This window comes from Atractosteus spatula, chromosome 6 (assembly GCF_055471065.1).
Source record: "Atractosteus spatula isolate fAtrSpa1 chromosome 6, fAtrSpa1.hap1, whole genome shotgun sequence".
Lineage (NCBI taxonomy): Eukaryota > Metazoa > Chordata > Actinopteri > Semionotiformes > Lepisosteidae > Atractosteus > Atractosteus spatula.
Genome location: NC_142711.1, coordinates 33,490,966 through 33,506,387, shown reverse-complemented (window position 1 = coordinate 33,506,387; position 15,422 = coordinate 33,490,966). Strand labels below are relative to the sequence as shown.

Genomic DNA, 15,422 nt, shown 5'->3' with positions numbered 1-15,422 from the left:
TTATTACATATTATTAATTATTAATAATATAATTAAATAATATTTGTTATTAATCAAAATCATTATTAACAGAATTAGTGGCGCAGTGGTTAGCATGACTTCTTTGCAGCTCTGGGGCCCCGCCTTCAATTTCAGATCTGGGGTGCTATCTGTGCGGAGTTTGTATGTTCTCCTTGCATGGTTTTCCTCCCACAATAAAAGAAAAACATACCGGTAGGTTATTAGGCTTCTGGGAAAAGTGGCCCAAGGTCTCTGAGTGTGTGTCTGCCCCGCAACAGACTGCTTTTTTTGTACAGGGCGTACCCTCCCTTGTGCCTGTTGCTTGCTGGGATAGGCTCTGGTTCCCCTGTGACCCTAAATTGGTAAAAGTGGTTAAAAAATGGATGGGTAATTGATTTTAAAAGTGTTTTTAATTGCTAATTATTTGACATAATAATAAGGTTGTCAATTCATGGTGCTTTAACACAAAACTCAGAAGATACCAGACTAGAGACATAAAAAGACAATTCAGACTGATTCAATAACATTCTTTAATGACATGAGTTCAGCTGCTGAATGATTAGTATTACCTGCACTGGGATTGACAGTACTGTACAACACAACTCTCAGTCCAGCCTGACAGCACAACCTGTAACCATAGCACCTTGGAGTTCCTTAGGCACAAAACCAGGGTCTCCAGAAAGGCCAGGAAACAGCCCCTCAGGGAAGGATCCCAAATCAATATTTTTTCCTGATCAATTGTTGTCTCAAAATGATTACCAAGTATTTGCTGACCTGGTCTCCTGCTCTGAATTTTATTTTCATAATGCAAATCAACAAAAATGTAAAAACATAGTAAACAGAATGTCATTTTCTCCATCAATGTGTTCTGTGAGATGATTTAACCACTGTGTAATGTTAAGCGTGTTTCTAGTTTTCCGGTTCAAGAAGTTTAAAGACTTTCTTGGCAAAATTTAAGGCAGTGAGTATTGTTTGGGGGGGTTTAATCAGTGGATTAATTACCAAGAGATCTCCATGTAAACAGAGCGATAAAGACAGAAGAATGCTGTGGCACATAAAGAGAGACATTTCATCAATGACTGCCTGCCAGAAACGTAGTGTTATAGGGCAGAGCCAGGTGGCATGGATATCTGATATCTGAAGTGTCCAGTATACAGTCTGAGCTTGTTATCTTAATTTATTACATCCATTTTATACATCTTAGGCTGGATAAAATGTACTCCTGCTTATAATATCATAAACTTTTAAGGTTTCACAGCTCCATTCAATCAGCTGTCCGAGATTTAAGCAATATTATTCTGCCAACAATGCATGTGTCACGCCCAGTACACCTAGAGGGCGCTCTACTTCTGTCCTGTTCCTAGTTCCCTGTGATTATTCATGTCTTTCTGGTGTGTCTTGTTGTGTAGCCTACTTACTTCCTGTTTCTGCTTCTGCTCTGCTCCTCGCTCAGCATTGAGGTTTAGATGTCCTGAGACCTGCCTAGCACCAGGTCACTCCTGTCCTTGGCCTGAGGGCATAGGTTTCTATACAACATTTCCTGAACAGCTGAGCCTGGGCTAACGCTCGTCTCGCCACTACACATAGGGTCTTTTTCGCTCTCCTGCCATTCCATGGTTGGTCCCTTCCGACATCCGTGACAGCATGCTTATTGAGAGGGTTTATCATCACTTAAGTTTCTCAATGTGACTTAACTGCTCACCAGCTAAGAGTTTATCCAAAAAAAGCAAACACTTAATCCAGTCAAGGACAGACTACTAATCTTTCTAGGCCACATTCTATTATGCATCATGTTTAAAAAATGGATAGGGTGCAGAATCAAATATGATAAGGTCTGCTCAAGCAAGTAGTTCAGTTAAAAGCATCAATTAGACTAATTAGGAAATCAAGTTTGATAAAAACCAGAAGGCAAAGGAAACCTCCAGGATCAGGACTACTAACTGCTCAAAAGTGTGTTGCCGTTTAACCCAGATGAGACTAGGACAGCTGTCTCCTGCCAGTTTAGATACAATGGTAATATGAATGTAAAGGCTCATTTGTGTTAAACACGAGAATGACTTTTAATGTAGTCATACCATGATCCCATATCATACCCGCTGCTTTTTTTCCCCAGCGGCTGCCCTCTAACACCCAATGTTCTTTTTACATCTTGTTCTCTAATGGGTCAAACAACACAGAAGAATGATGCAAAAGCTTAAGCAATCAAATAACACACAAGGCTTGAAGCATGTACATGTAATTTGTTCGGAGTAATTTTCTGTTACCCTTTTAAATAAAAAATGGATGAAAGTGTTCAGTAACAGTAAATGTAACAACCAAAAATGTAAAGGTTGTTCCGATTAACTGATCACAATAATACAGTTCACTGCTTGATGAAGCAAAGAATATTTTATTGAGGTAAAAAAAATTAAACATTAATAAGGAAGGAAACAAGAAACATCACCAGCCTCAGCCTAGCTGAAGACATAGAACGGAGCAGAATCACACACTCAGGATCTGAGGACTGAACAGAGTCTATACGAGTACAGATGCACACTTTGGGGAAAAACGGAGGTAAATCCATTTCAATGCATTCATTGCTGCTGTTATTAATTTTAACAGGCTACAGAAAAATAACTTTGTGATCAGAAATATATTTAAAAATTAAAAATCAGAGACACCAGCATCCTGCTGACTTGTCAGAAGACCTTTAGTCTGTGATCAGCATCACAGAAAACAAACAGGTCCTCTCTCAAGATCACTGCATATCATATCTGGCTTAATAACAGTCATCTCAATTTCAATAAGAAAAAAATGTTTTTGAAAACGTAAACTGGACAGGAAAAGTCAGCATTTCAGGCTTGAAGCTGCCAGTTATTTTTAAGCAACCTCTCCCTTTACACTAGAATTACAGCTTTGTAAGCAACCTGTGCTCTATATCAGAGAAAAGCATGCAAGACTGCCTGCATCTAGATATTTTACAAATCATGAAATGCTGCACTTTTGTTTCAGATCCATGAAAGTACACAAATACTTAAAATGAAAACATTTGGTCAGCAGACATCTTACACAACAGTGCAAAGATACAATAGCTGCTACATATGGTTATTTGATTAGCAGAGTTGTCAAAAGATTGAACAGCATTACCTGTCAGCTGTTTGCCAATTTCCAGTAAAGGAGAATCAATTCGATCATCTACACAAGAGAAACCAACCTTGTTTCGTCACCTAATATTAGGGGTTTTACTGGTTCACAAATCTAAAGTGGTCAACAATAAAACACCTCATCAGTGTTGCTCAACACCTCCAGTCACCACAGTCTGGGAAAAACAACCAGGAAAGACAACCAGCCTGCCTCCCCTATCATTCAAGGGGAGTGGAATAGGGCACTAGGTACAAGCACAAAACCAAGGGGAAGATCACCTCAATACAGAAAAGACCACAGGCAGCTGAATGAACACACTATCCCCCTCATGATGTTGCATTACAGTGGAGCAAGTCTCCAACTGTAAAAGAGCCCCCCCCATCAGCTTCACAACAACGGTGTACGTAGAGTGTACACTCCGATTTTCACCACAGAAGACTTCCCAGCTGGCAAAAAAAAGGCTGACTGCAGGTTTTCAGACTTCAAACGAATTTCTACACATTAAGCTAAATCAATGATTGCATTACGTGAAAAACAGCATATAATGACAGAAGTCTAATATGACACAGATGTACCGCAAAGAATTAAACCAAACATTCCTAAATCACCGATTTCCCCTCAGAGCTATAATACACATCAGTCCAGCTCCATAAAATTATTTCATACACCTCAGGATCGAACACTCTGCGTTTATCATTGATTCATGGTCAAGATAAAAACATAGTACATCTCATGCAGCTCCTTACAAATGAAAGCAGAGGAAAGATTGTTCTGGCTGTCCACATAGCACAGCTCACAGCGATGTTCTAAAGAAAGGAAGTACATCTCTTCACGGCGATTTGCCAGAGGTTGATGGTGTCAGTTCAGGCACATGAACAGTAGAGAGCCCCCTAACATGCAGGCTCTCTCTCTTCTAGCTACTTATTTTCAGTGCATCACAGATTCTCAGTGCATTCTCAGATTCTCAAAGTACACCCATCTCCCAGAACAGAGAAAGACAAGTCTGTCCATTCCAAATCACCACCTTATTTTCTCCTCCGTACACACTCCTACTCTTCCCCACTAAGTGAAACAAAAAGTACTGTATGCCTGAACAAGACAGCATCTACCCATCAACTAAACAGCTTAAATTCACATTCCCCAATCCACACCAAATGGCCTACTCAATCTTGATACTCAGTCCATTGGGGTAAATTATTGCTTGAAGATTGCAGTTTGGTAGATTTCCATCCTGGTAGATGGTAAGAGTAGAGCCGTGCTGAGCACATGGTGATGGAGGTTTCCTGCGACTGTGATGCTCTCGAAGGGAGGAAGAGATGCAGTCCTGGGGAGGTGTAACCAGTTTGACTCCGATGTCCAAGGCACCATCACAGCAGACCTAAGCAAGTGGCGTTTTCCCCACTAATCCAGTCAACATGGAAGTTAATCCGGTTCACCAGTGACCACTGCAGGGGTGCCTTAAATCCCTGAGAGGGTGACAAAATGGGTATCCAGGGAGTGTACTGGGGTCTCTTTAGCATGATGTCCACGTTTCCTCAGAATGTCTGTGTCCCAGAGACGACCCAAGTGTCATCAAAATATACATGTCCAAAGTCTAATTTAAATAAGACCCTACCCTCCATACTGATAGTGGAAGAGCAGCACCAGCCCCACCAGAGAAATACTGTGAGAAAGAGGTAAAAATAAAGGCCACCAGGACCAGAGAAACAGGCAAAAGGCAGGAGAGGGCCAAAAAAAGACAATGAGAAGTGGAGAGCTTCTCTACTGCTTTGGGAAAGGCAGGCAGCTCATCTGTCCACAGCAGTCCCATCAATCAGTGTGAGGAGCCTAGACACACACCGTCCTCTGGAAGCTATAAAAAAAAGCAGAACAAGATCAATGAGACCAATGCCTACATCATTAGAAATGATATCACTTAAACATTATGCAACTGATAAGGTAAAGACAGGTTAACAGAAAGCCAGGAAGACAAAGAAAAGGCACAAGAGCAGAAAGACAGACAGCCAGGTGGCGATTAATAAGAAAAGCCAACAAAAGAAAAAGACAGGCATGCACAGACCTATCCTCGGTGAAGCCGTCTCTCTCTTCCTCGTCCAGCTCAGCCTCCAGCTCCATGTCCAGTTCAACGTCCAGAGTGTGCCGGCCATAGCCACTGAGAACACTGTGAGAAAGCGAGACAGTCACCACACTGCTGCAGTCTCTCAGACCACGATGTGCCACAGTGAGATGCAAGGAAGAACTGCGACTATCTGCCTGGCCTCTGCTCTAGCAGTTTGGACTGTCTGCTAGTGTGCTAGCAGTAGATGCTGGCTGCTGTTTAGAAATGAATCCAGACTGACCTGATGGAGCGGCAGGTAAAGAAAACAATCCTCTTCAGCTTCTTGTTGTAGAAGAAGTAGTTGAAGGACCAGAGGCTGCCCTCCTCCCCAAAAGGGTCAGAGTCCAGGTCAGGGTTATAGCTGAGAGAGCAGAAGGATGGTACATTAACGACCTGCTTACATTTCTCCAAATCCCTGGTACATTCCTTGCTGCTGATTGTGTCTGAAGAGCACCTAAGGGATATGCCCCTTCCCGAGTAACTATTGCACTCCTGCTACTACCTAGTCCTTCCTATACTACACCACTGCAACCTTCCACAATTGCTATAGTCACACAACCTTGCACAAAGGACTCTGCTGCTCTCTTGCTATTATCTGCAACCTGCACCAACCTCTGAAACCTTTGCTCCAACCTCTTATCTCAGCTTGAACCCAATTATAAACTACAGTCTTTGCCTACTGCTCTCCCATTTCCAATCCCTCATCTCCTTACCCCCAACTCTAGCAAACTGTCTATGTCTTAGCTGTACCTTCCCTTGGCAATACTGACTACACCATCCATAATGGCCTCAGACTAGTGCCCCTTTCACATCCCAGAACTTACACAATTCCAGTCCGGTATCGGTTCAATTTCGCACTTTACGCAAAATGTTACCTCAAATTATCCACTTACTTATATGGATAATTTTAGTTTTCTTAGAAAGTCAACCTAAAAGCTCTATTTCCATCTAGTGAAAATATGCAACAGACGTGAAAAGGTTCCCACTCCACTAGAATCACTGTCCTGGGGATGTCTCAATCAGCAGATCTGACCATTACTGCATAAGATCAAATGGACCAGTATGTGGGGACATAAAGCAGGCATAACAGTCAATTAGCAATGGCACTGACAACCCTAGTTTTCTCATATCAAGTTTCAGAATTCACTATAGCATCTTTCTCCAAACACCGACATTTTTACAACTTAAGTAACTTAAATCCATTACTTAAACTATTTGGAATCTGCTACTACCTCATATTCCAACTACAACACTATCTTTTCTGACATTTTTCATCCAAATTATTAAGATGTAACCCTTTGAAACTATTGTTTATAGTTGAATTTAAAATGAACCAAAGATTGTACCATCAAAAAAGAAACTACAGAACATCAGTCCACAAGTGCATTTTAAATGTTTCTAGTTCGCCTATTAAAAGCAGCTTTAAATACTTCCAATTTGACTCACTACCTCATGACATTTATGCTATGTAGAGCATGAAGACAATATTCTATTATAGAACATTTTACCATTTCCTATGAATGTAGCATTATATGTACAATAGTTATGTTACTGGATAACAAAAAAATCACCCTTAATATATATTATGTATTTATCTATAATGCACATAAAATATAAATCAATGTTCACCTCAACCCACGTTAACACCTCAATCATATTACCCACACCTGTACGCATCACACCCACCTGTATATGTCACAGTTCTGCAGGCTGATCTCTTGGTCGATGGCGCTCCAGAGCTCTGGACAAAGGACGTTAAATTCCTCCCCCACAGAAGAGAACAGACTGCTATTAACAGCAGTCACCACCTGTTGGAGACAGACCCGGCTCATGACTCACAATGGTGAGGAAAAACAAGGTGCTTACCCACTTTAGGGATGGGACATGAATCAAAAATAATAATTTTTGGGAAGATTCATATCAGACACTGGCAAATCCAATATGAGAAATCCAGAAATATCATGAAAAACATGACTATTTTCTGGACTACAACTTGTCATCAAACTAAAGCACAGAATAATCTACCTTTAGCCATGAAATATTTGTTTTTATTTAATTTCTTGACAATCTCAGTAACAACTGCAAAGAAAACTGACCTGCTCCTCACTGATGCTACCTTGCCAAGCATAATCCTTTCCTAATCAACACTTAAAAGAGTCTGCTCACACTTTGAATTAAGTCTACAATGGGTTCATCTTTCATTACTACATGCAAACAATATAGTTGAATGAAGGAAACTAAAACTTTGCCAATGGATTTTAGATCATACATACTTCTAAGATACTGTATACTACATTTTACAATTCTAGAAAACAGTCTGCCTTGATATTTTCCCCCCCAAACCTAGTGACATCCACAGGCAATTTTAATAGTTTAATTATAAGCAGCATTAAATACAATTCAGTCCAACAAATCAAACCTATAATCATTATTAGAGATGACAATGAAAATGGTGTTACTGTGCACCTCTAGCCCAGTTGATTGTGTGTAACTAGTGAGAGAGTTCAGTGTGTGTCTGTACATATACGGATGTTTGCAATTACCCAGTTGAGGCTGGGCTCCCTGCTGAACTCGTGGGCCCGTGCGGTGCTGAAGTCATAGTCGGGCCTGAAGGACTCATTTAGGGTGGTGATGAGGTAGAACAGAGTCTTCCTGCAGCACTTATCACTGAGGGGACTGTCCCTCTCCTCGCTCCTGCTGAGACTAAAGACAGGAGGAAGAGTGACACAGTGACAGACGCAGAACTGGGGACAAATGCCAGACAAAGACAAGCAGACGAGTTAACACAGAGACAGGAAGGCTGAGTGGGACAGGCTGTGACAGACAGGCAGACACAAGAGACTGACCAGGGCGAACTGGTAGCGCTGGTCTGGGGAGGGGACAGTGCCTCCAGGACGTGGGGCTGCCCTTCCTGACAGAACTGCTTAAACATGTGCTTGTCATCGCCCGCCATCTTGCAGGAGTAACTCTCAATCCTAGAAAGAGAAACAGAGAGAGTGATTGGAAAGGCCCACTTGCTATTTATTGTCCTGCACATAAGTATCTGCATTTTTGTCTGTGGTGCTCCGCTGTCCTGGCACTCAGATCAATCCTGTCATCACAATGAATATACTATCAAGGGTTCGAGGAGAAACAACAGGCAGCAGGTAGCACCTGTAGTGTTCAGGACTGAGGAATGGGGACTTGGAAATAGACAGCATTAGCACAAAATCAGCAGAGGAGTGTGCTTATCAATGTATCACTCAACACCCTGCAGAGGGAGAGGGACAGACTGGGGAGATGAGATGGAGTTGAACTAAGGTAGCATGATCCTAGCAACACAGTGAACTATTTAAGGATCTGGGTAGCTCTTCCATAACGCCAGCGATCCAGAGAGGGAGTGTGATGGTGTTTATTTTTGTTTCTCTGAGTGGTATAAAGATGTTACATAAGGACACTGTGCAATGTTGTGCTCTTGCTGTCACTGGCACTCACAGGCCAATCTAAATTTATCACTGAGCAGAAGGACAAAAGGGTAGAGGGTAGGCACGCTACATACTCTCTCTTCTCCCCGTCATTCCATTAAGGCTATCCTGCTGCTCCTGTACTTGTTAACATGAATTCAAGTCATAAAACTGAATCCCCAGAAACTGAAAAATTGACATAAAAATGAGCAAATGTTTGCCTAGTTTCTAAAAACTTAAAATATCAAAATAAATGAGAACTGCCACAAATGGTACTTCAAAAGTGTGTGGAATTTCAAATGTTCATCCTGCTGTTTGATCTAGGGAGAAGATGAGTGGTCAGCAAGAGAACATCAAGCTCACACTATTTGAGGAATGTAAAGCATGGTTTATGGCTTGGAATGAGTTTGTAAATATTAACATCTTAGGATGGCAGAGTCTTGTAGTTTAATTCTTGTGTTCTTGCACTACGTCAATGTCCCCAGCTATTTAAGCACACAATTAACCCTCTTCTCCAGGTCTTAATTAGCTGGTAAATTAAGGATAGCCTGAAATGCTGCTTAACAGCCCTCTAGAAATACAGTGCAAGACTCCTGCCCTACACAGCTGCGAAGAACTGTGACAGGGTGACTAGGAGCTGAGACACTGACCTGCCAATGATGTGGGAGTCTCCCATCTCCACACACAGCCGGGAACTCAGAGCCTCAAAACTGGAATTCTCCAACAGCTTCATACCTGAGGGAGGAAGGATAAAGAGAGTCACAGAGGATGGAAGGAGAAGAGAGGGAGATAAAGGAGAAAGGACAAAAGGCGGTCAGAAGAGTGATAAAGAAGCAAATATATATCCTTCTTTTTCTATGTCTTGTTGATTATCCTGGTTTATGTTTTAACTCTATAGTTATCCAGTTAGTTACCTGTTGCTGTCGTAGTGCTTTGGTAATACTGTAATGAAGAGGTCAAGCCAAATGATGCCCTTTGAACTGAACTGAGAGACAGGACGCATGCATCACTTTGGGAAAAAATCAGTTAAGCCCCCCATCCCACCCCAAAATAAGGAGGTGGACCCCTCTAGCCCTGCACTTCATCACTTTAGAATAGTGATTCTCAACTGAGAACTCGGACATAATGTGGGATCCCAGAATCAAAGGACTTTGTAACACGTCCTAGTTAAACAGCGAGCAAGACCAACACTCTCGCACTGTAGATGTCCTACAACAGCAACTACAGATGATTAGCTGTACTAATTTTCGACTTTAATGTTTTATTCATTTTGCACATTTATGTGACGATGTTCAGAAAGGGGAGACGCAGGCAGAAAAGGTCGAGAACCGCTGGTGTAAGCTGAGTGGTGTTATTAAATTATCAGGCTCCCCTGCTATTTTGCTAAACTAGCTGCTATTGGAAACAGACTCCGGGCTCGCTTGGCGACAAAGCGCGTCAGATCCGACGCTGCTGCATCCCTCTTCTGGCAGCCAATCTCTTCAGGGCCAACCCTCCCCCTCGCACCCAATTTCAGTTTCTCCTTCCCCCCACACAATAGCCGTCTACTTCCTGGTTGCAACCCAAAGGGGATATTAACTTTTTTTTTTTACCTAAAAAGGAAAGAGGAACAGAGTTAAATGTCCCAGCGACATAAACTCATGCAAAACAACGCAATGTTTTGTGAAAACAGCTCGAGCACAAAGCATGCCCTTCGCTGGGAGGCTTTCTGTGTCACGCAGGAGAGCTTCAGATTTTTGTTCAAAAGTTTGAACAAAGACTCCAATCCAGTCAGACCAAATAAATGAAGGGTGTGAGATCTGCTACGATAGATTTGGAGATTTCACGTCAGATTCATACTTCGGTCTTGAAGTGACCAGATTTTGCTCGAACACTGTTTCGAGAGTCGTCCTTATAAACCTATTGCGCAATACCGAGACCTGCTGCGCCTAGCCCCTGGACCGTCGTCACTGCTCAAGTTGCTACTTAGCCTCCTGGCAAGAGAATATGGCTAAATCACACTAATTTACAGCAATATAACATAAACATGCAACAATACTCACCTTCCTATTGATCTTTTCCTCCAGACTCGAACTGGCAATCCCCCGTCTGAAATAACTAAATATTGCGGTTTCGCGTTTATTTAAAACCCCCCTTTGATCGGACTTCACGCAAGCGGCTGTAACGGGAGCTCTGGCGTAGTTCCGCGATAGCGATGGACACGATTTCAACTGATAAATAATTTAACTCAACACGACGTTCTCTTTTCAAAAATACTCTGTCGTTGATGCCGTCTTAACGTTATTCTTTTCCGCGCCATCGATGCGAAATTCAGCTCCGAAAAACTGTTCTTTTCAAGCGAAATGAAAGACTCAAGTCCCAACGGGCTAACAGTAAAAGCTGTGTCGAGCAGCGGCTGCATCCCCCTTTAAGCTATCTGTTCTGCTAAAAATAAAATTAAGACACTGTATCGAGGTCAAAGAGGCCTTTACTCCTCACGGCTTTACTTGTTAAAGGTTTAATCTCCCACAAAACAAGGCGCTATATGACAAAAACACCGCCTCCGCCACTGCGACTGCAAACAACAACAGACCGTCCTCACAAGCCCCACCCCTGAGCTTTATAGCATCAAGTCACGTCCCACCCACCCTCATCGTCAGTGGCTCTTGTGCCTGTCCGTCTAAACTGCTGACCAATCGGATGACACCAATGGGCCTGTCAGTGAAGACCGTCGACTATCCGCTCAAGGACAAAACATTTGAAAATCCCTTCCTCCTCAACCTTTCTTAGCTTTATGTTCAGTGAGAATGTGTTTTACACGGGGGGGGGGGTGGGTTTAGATTATCGACACTGAATTTCTTTAAATCGAGAAACATTGATCAGATCAGTGAAGGACAATCCCTGTTGGTTCCCCACAGGAGAAGGACAAGATGGGAGGCAGTTGGTTTTTGAGCCGCAGCCCGTGATTGGTGGAGACCGAGGTAGCAGATGGCGTCGGCCGAGTGTGCGCACGTATGCGTGAGGGGGGATAGGAGGGTAGCTAGGTTAGTCAGTCAGGCAGTAGTGATGACCTTTACCCTCACTTTTTTCATTTGTTCCAAGTACCTTAATCCAATCTGGAACATTTGAAAGCTGCGCCGTCTCTCCCTTTAGAAACTGGTGTTCATTTTCTTCAAAACAATATTTTTCCTTCACATTTCATGCGATAATAAATATGAGTGACAACGCACAAATATAACACTGCAGCCTGTGATTCTCAAGGACGGTTTGTGCAGAGTTCATATTCTCATGATGAATCATATAATCATATCAGATTTTCTTCTGTGTCCATCAAGAAAGTTTAATTAGGACAGTCCCATAGCCAGGATCTGTAATGTTACGCGCACTTATTCAAGTTTTATAGCTGCATATTTGAAAGCAATCATCTAGAAGCGCATTACAATATATATAATGAACAGAAAACAGTACATTTAAAATTACAAATTGACGTATTAATAATAATTTGTTTCTGAATTATATATAGTAACAAAGTAAGGAGAATCCATGTGATTTTTCTGCATTGGGTTTTGTAGTGTACAGAGCAACTTGGCAATAATTCATATTATAAACAACCTCATTCTTACAATGTACTCATACTTCAGGACACTTCCTACTCACTTGCTTTCCAGGGGACAGGCTGGAATGTCACAAGCCAGAGTGGATGTTCCTGTTGTTATATACTGAACTCTGAGAACCATGTGAACTTTTCACTTTAGCAGCATCAAACATATTGATTCCCTATTACAATTTACTATTTACTAGCTGAATTTCACAGATTGAAAAAAATAAAACCGTGAATGTGGCATATGCAAATAGTACTGTGCAAGTCAGTACTTAGTAACACCTCCTTTGGCAGAAATCACGTTTCTTGTAGCCAGCTAAGAGGCTTTCTATTCTTACTTTAGGAATTTTTCCCCCACTCTTCCTTGTAGAACTCTCCTAGCTCAGAAATATTCTTAGGTCTTCTTACATGCACTGCATGTTTGTGATCTCCCCACAGCTTTTCAATAATATTCAGACTTGAGCACTATGAAGGCAATTCCAAAACCTTAATCTTTTATTCCTGTACTTCATGGTTGATTTTGAGGTATATTTTGGATAGTTGCCTTGCTGAAATATCCAACCTCTTTTTAGCTTCAATTTCTTTACTGCCTCTGTTACATTAGCTTCTAGGATTTGTTGATATTTTGTTGAATCCATTCCTTTTCCCCCTGTGCAATACGTCCTGTGCCACTGACTGCCACACAACCCAAAAGCATAATAGATCCATCCCCATACTTAACAGTTGGTAAGGTGTTCTTTTCTCGAAATGCTTCACCTGTTTTTTTCCAAATGTATCTGTTGTGGTTGTGGCCAAAAATATCAATTTTGTTTAATCATTTCACAGCACTTTGTTCCAAAAACATGTCTGGCTTATCGAAGTATTGCTTTGCATACTTCAGTCATTGCCTTTTGCGATGAGGTTGTAGGAAAGGTTTCCTTCTGACAACTCTTCCATGCAGACCATTTTTTAGAGCCTACCCTTGCTTTGAATGGATCAATTACCCTTATTTTCAAGTCCTCATTCAGCTGCGTAGAGAAGCCTATGGTTGCTGAGAGTAGGCAAAACACCCTGAGAGGTAAGAAGGGTCAGAGTATTTATTCAACTATGGAATTGTCTTCACCCGGCTTACTTTAAGGCCTAACGCGTCAATCAAGTTTTGAGGCCATAAAAAAAGTATTAATGAATCAACTGGAAGGGTGCCCAAACGGCTGCACATGCCACATTCACTGTTTATTTTTTTTTCAAACTGTTAAATTCAGCCAATAAATAGTCATTCTGCATTAAAATTGCAGAAGTACAGTATGTCACGTTTAAGTTTGTGCCCTGCAGGGATTTCTGGAAAGATCCGTATAAAGAGCAGTGTCTCAAAGACATTGCAGCGGCAAGCTTCCTTCTCTAGTGGCACTTGATTGACATCAGCATGATCAGCTGGGTGCTTCAGTTCAAGCTACTTGAATTAATTACCAATATTCCAACCCCTTTGGACTTAGCATTTACTTTAGCACTGATTTCAGCATTCTCCCTTGGTTCAAAATAACTCCAAATACGACACTGTAAGTGTTTTGACACAATATGTTCCCTTTGCAAAAATGGTCATTGTTTTCACAACAAACATAAAAGTATTCAATAACAATTTTATGTTTGTATTCAAGTATTCAATAACTTTAGTATCTTGTGCCCACCCCTGGGTAAATCTACTAAGTTACACAGCAGAATAACATTACAGCATAAAATACATCACAGGCAGCCACAGTATAAAGCTCTTCCTGTGGTGCAGGCGTATTGTGTAATTGTGCATATGTTACATAATTATAACATACTGTAGCTTTTGGGCTGCTGTTCCAGTCCAGAAATTGCAATTATTGGTGAGAGGTTATTGAACAGTTTTCACATCCGAAATAGATTAATATATATACTTAAATATTTACGTAATTCTAGAAATAACTTTCTTAGATTTTGCATCAGCAAAATGCAAGATTTAGTTTTATAATTAAAAAAGCAAGAAAAAGTTATGTCTAACATCTAAAATCCATTGTAGTACATACTACTAAATTTTTAATAGTTTGGCATTTATAAATGTAGTGGTCGTTCAATGGCTAAATAATGTTTGGTCTTTTCTCTGTACTTAAAAAAATGCTTTATTTTGAAAAATGAAGGGCCCAGCCAATAGTAAAACATTCATGTCATTCAAGAGTCCTAAATAAGAGCATAACAATAGTACACAATTTGTGGTACTGTGCAGAGGATGAAGAATGAAGCTGGATTTAAACATTTGATTAAATGAGCTACATTAAAAGCCATGGAACACTGTCAAATTGCACAAATGTGAGTAAGATGGGCTAATGATTGCAGGGGCTGAAAGTGTAAAAAGATTATCTGTATAATCTTTATATAAAACTGCTTTTAACAGTTGAGAAGTGTTCTTCAGTTTTGGCAAAAAAATAAAGTAGAGAATCTAGGCAATCATTTTTCTTCTTCTGCTTTTTATGATTTAACTCTGAAAAGTAATCACTTTCTTTATATGTTTTCCTTTAGTTTTATTGATTTTTATTTTTTGGATTTTATGAAGACATTTTCCCAGTTCTTGAATAGACTTAAATGCCTGTTAAAAGGCTGAAGCAATATTTCAATGTACTTAAAAGTTTGTTTTTGTCCCTCCTTTTTGTTTCTTACTAGAGATAGCTGTGATATGTAAGTGCATGTACAGTTATTTTGCATTAGTAAATATGTTCTGTAGGAGGAATTTAAGGGCATGTGCAGTAGCTGAGTTATTTAACCCAATTATTTTTCATGCATGTTCCAGATTTTTTCCTTCTGTTTACTGTATTTTAACAGCTTTCTCCCCCTTCTCCTAGATATGTCTTTAGATCTAACTTGCCCACTCACTGCCGTCTTTGCGGTCTGTCATTCTGCCCTTACTTATGTACCGTTCTTCTCATTCCTCCTTCTCCTTCCCCTGTGTTCACTGCCTCAACTGGGACTGATCGAATGTGTGTTTTATTCGTCTATAAGAGCTGTTAATCCATCCACCCATTTTCTAACCGCTTTATCCAGTACAGGATCTCATTCCTCCTTCTCCTCCCCCTGTGTTCACTGCCTCCACTGGAATTCAGTGCGCCCCACTGAGCCCTGAATGGGAGACACACTGAACACACAACACCAACACAGAATAACGAAGGCAACTCAGACAAAAAGA

The 15,422-nt window shown here is 41.0% G+C and overlaps 1 protein-coding gene across 1 annotated transcript; it reads right to left on the bottom strand.

Moving 5' to 3' along the window:
• Nucleotides 1-2,373: 2,373 nt before the first annotated feature.
• Nucleotides 2,374-11,246, bottom strand: maf1b (MAF1 homolog, negative regulator of RNA polymerase III b). The gene is made up of 8 exons (XM_088918482.1): nt 10,707-11,246; nt 9,315-9,399; nt 8,068-8,196; nt 7,765-7,924; nt 6,908-7,029; nt 5,463-5,582; nt 5,183-5,284; nt 2,374-4,975 (listed from the first exon to the last, which is right to left on the bottom strand). Exons 2-8 carry the CDS (start codon nt 9,395-9,397, stop codon nt 4,951-4,953), a joined length of 741 nt encoding a protein of 246 aa, XP_088774608.1. The 5' UTR covers nt 9,398-9,399; nt 10,707-11,246; the 3' UTR covers nt 2,374-4,950.
• Nucleotides 11,247-15,422: the final 4,176 nt, after the last annotated feature.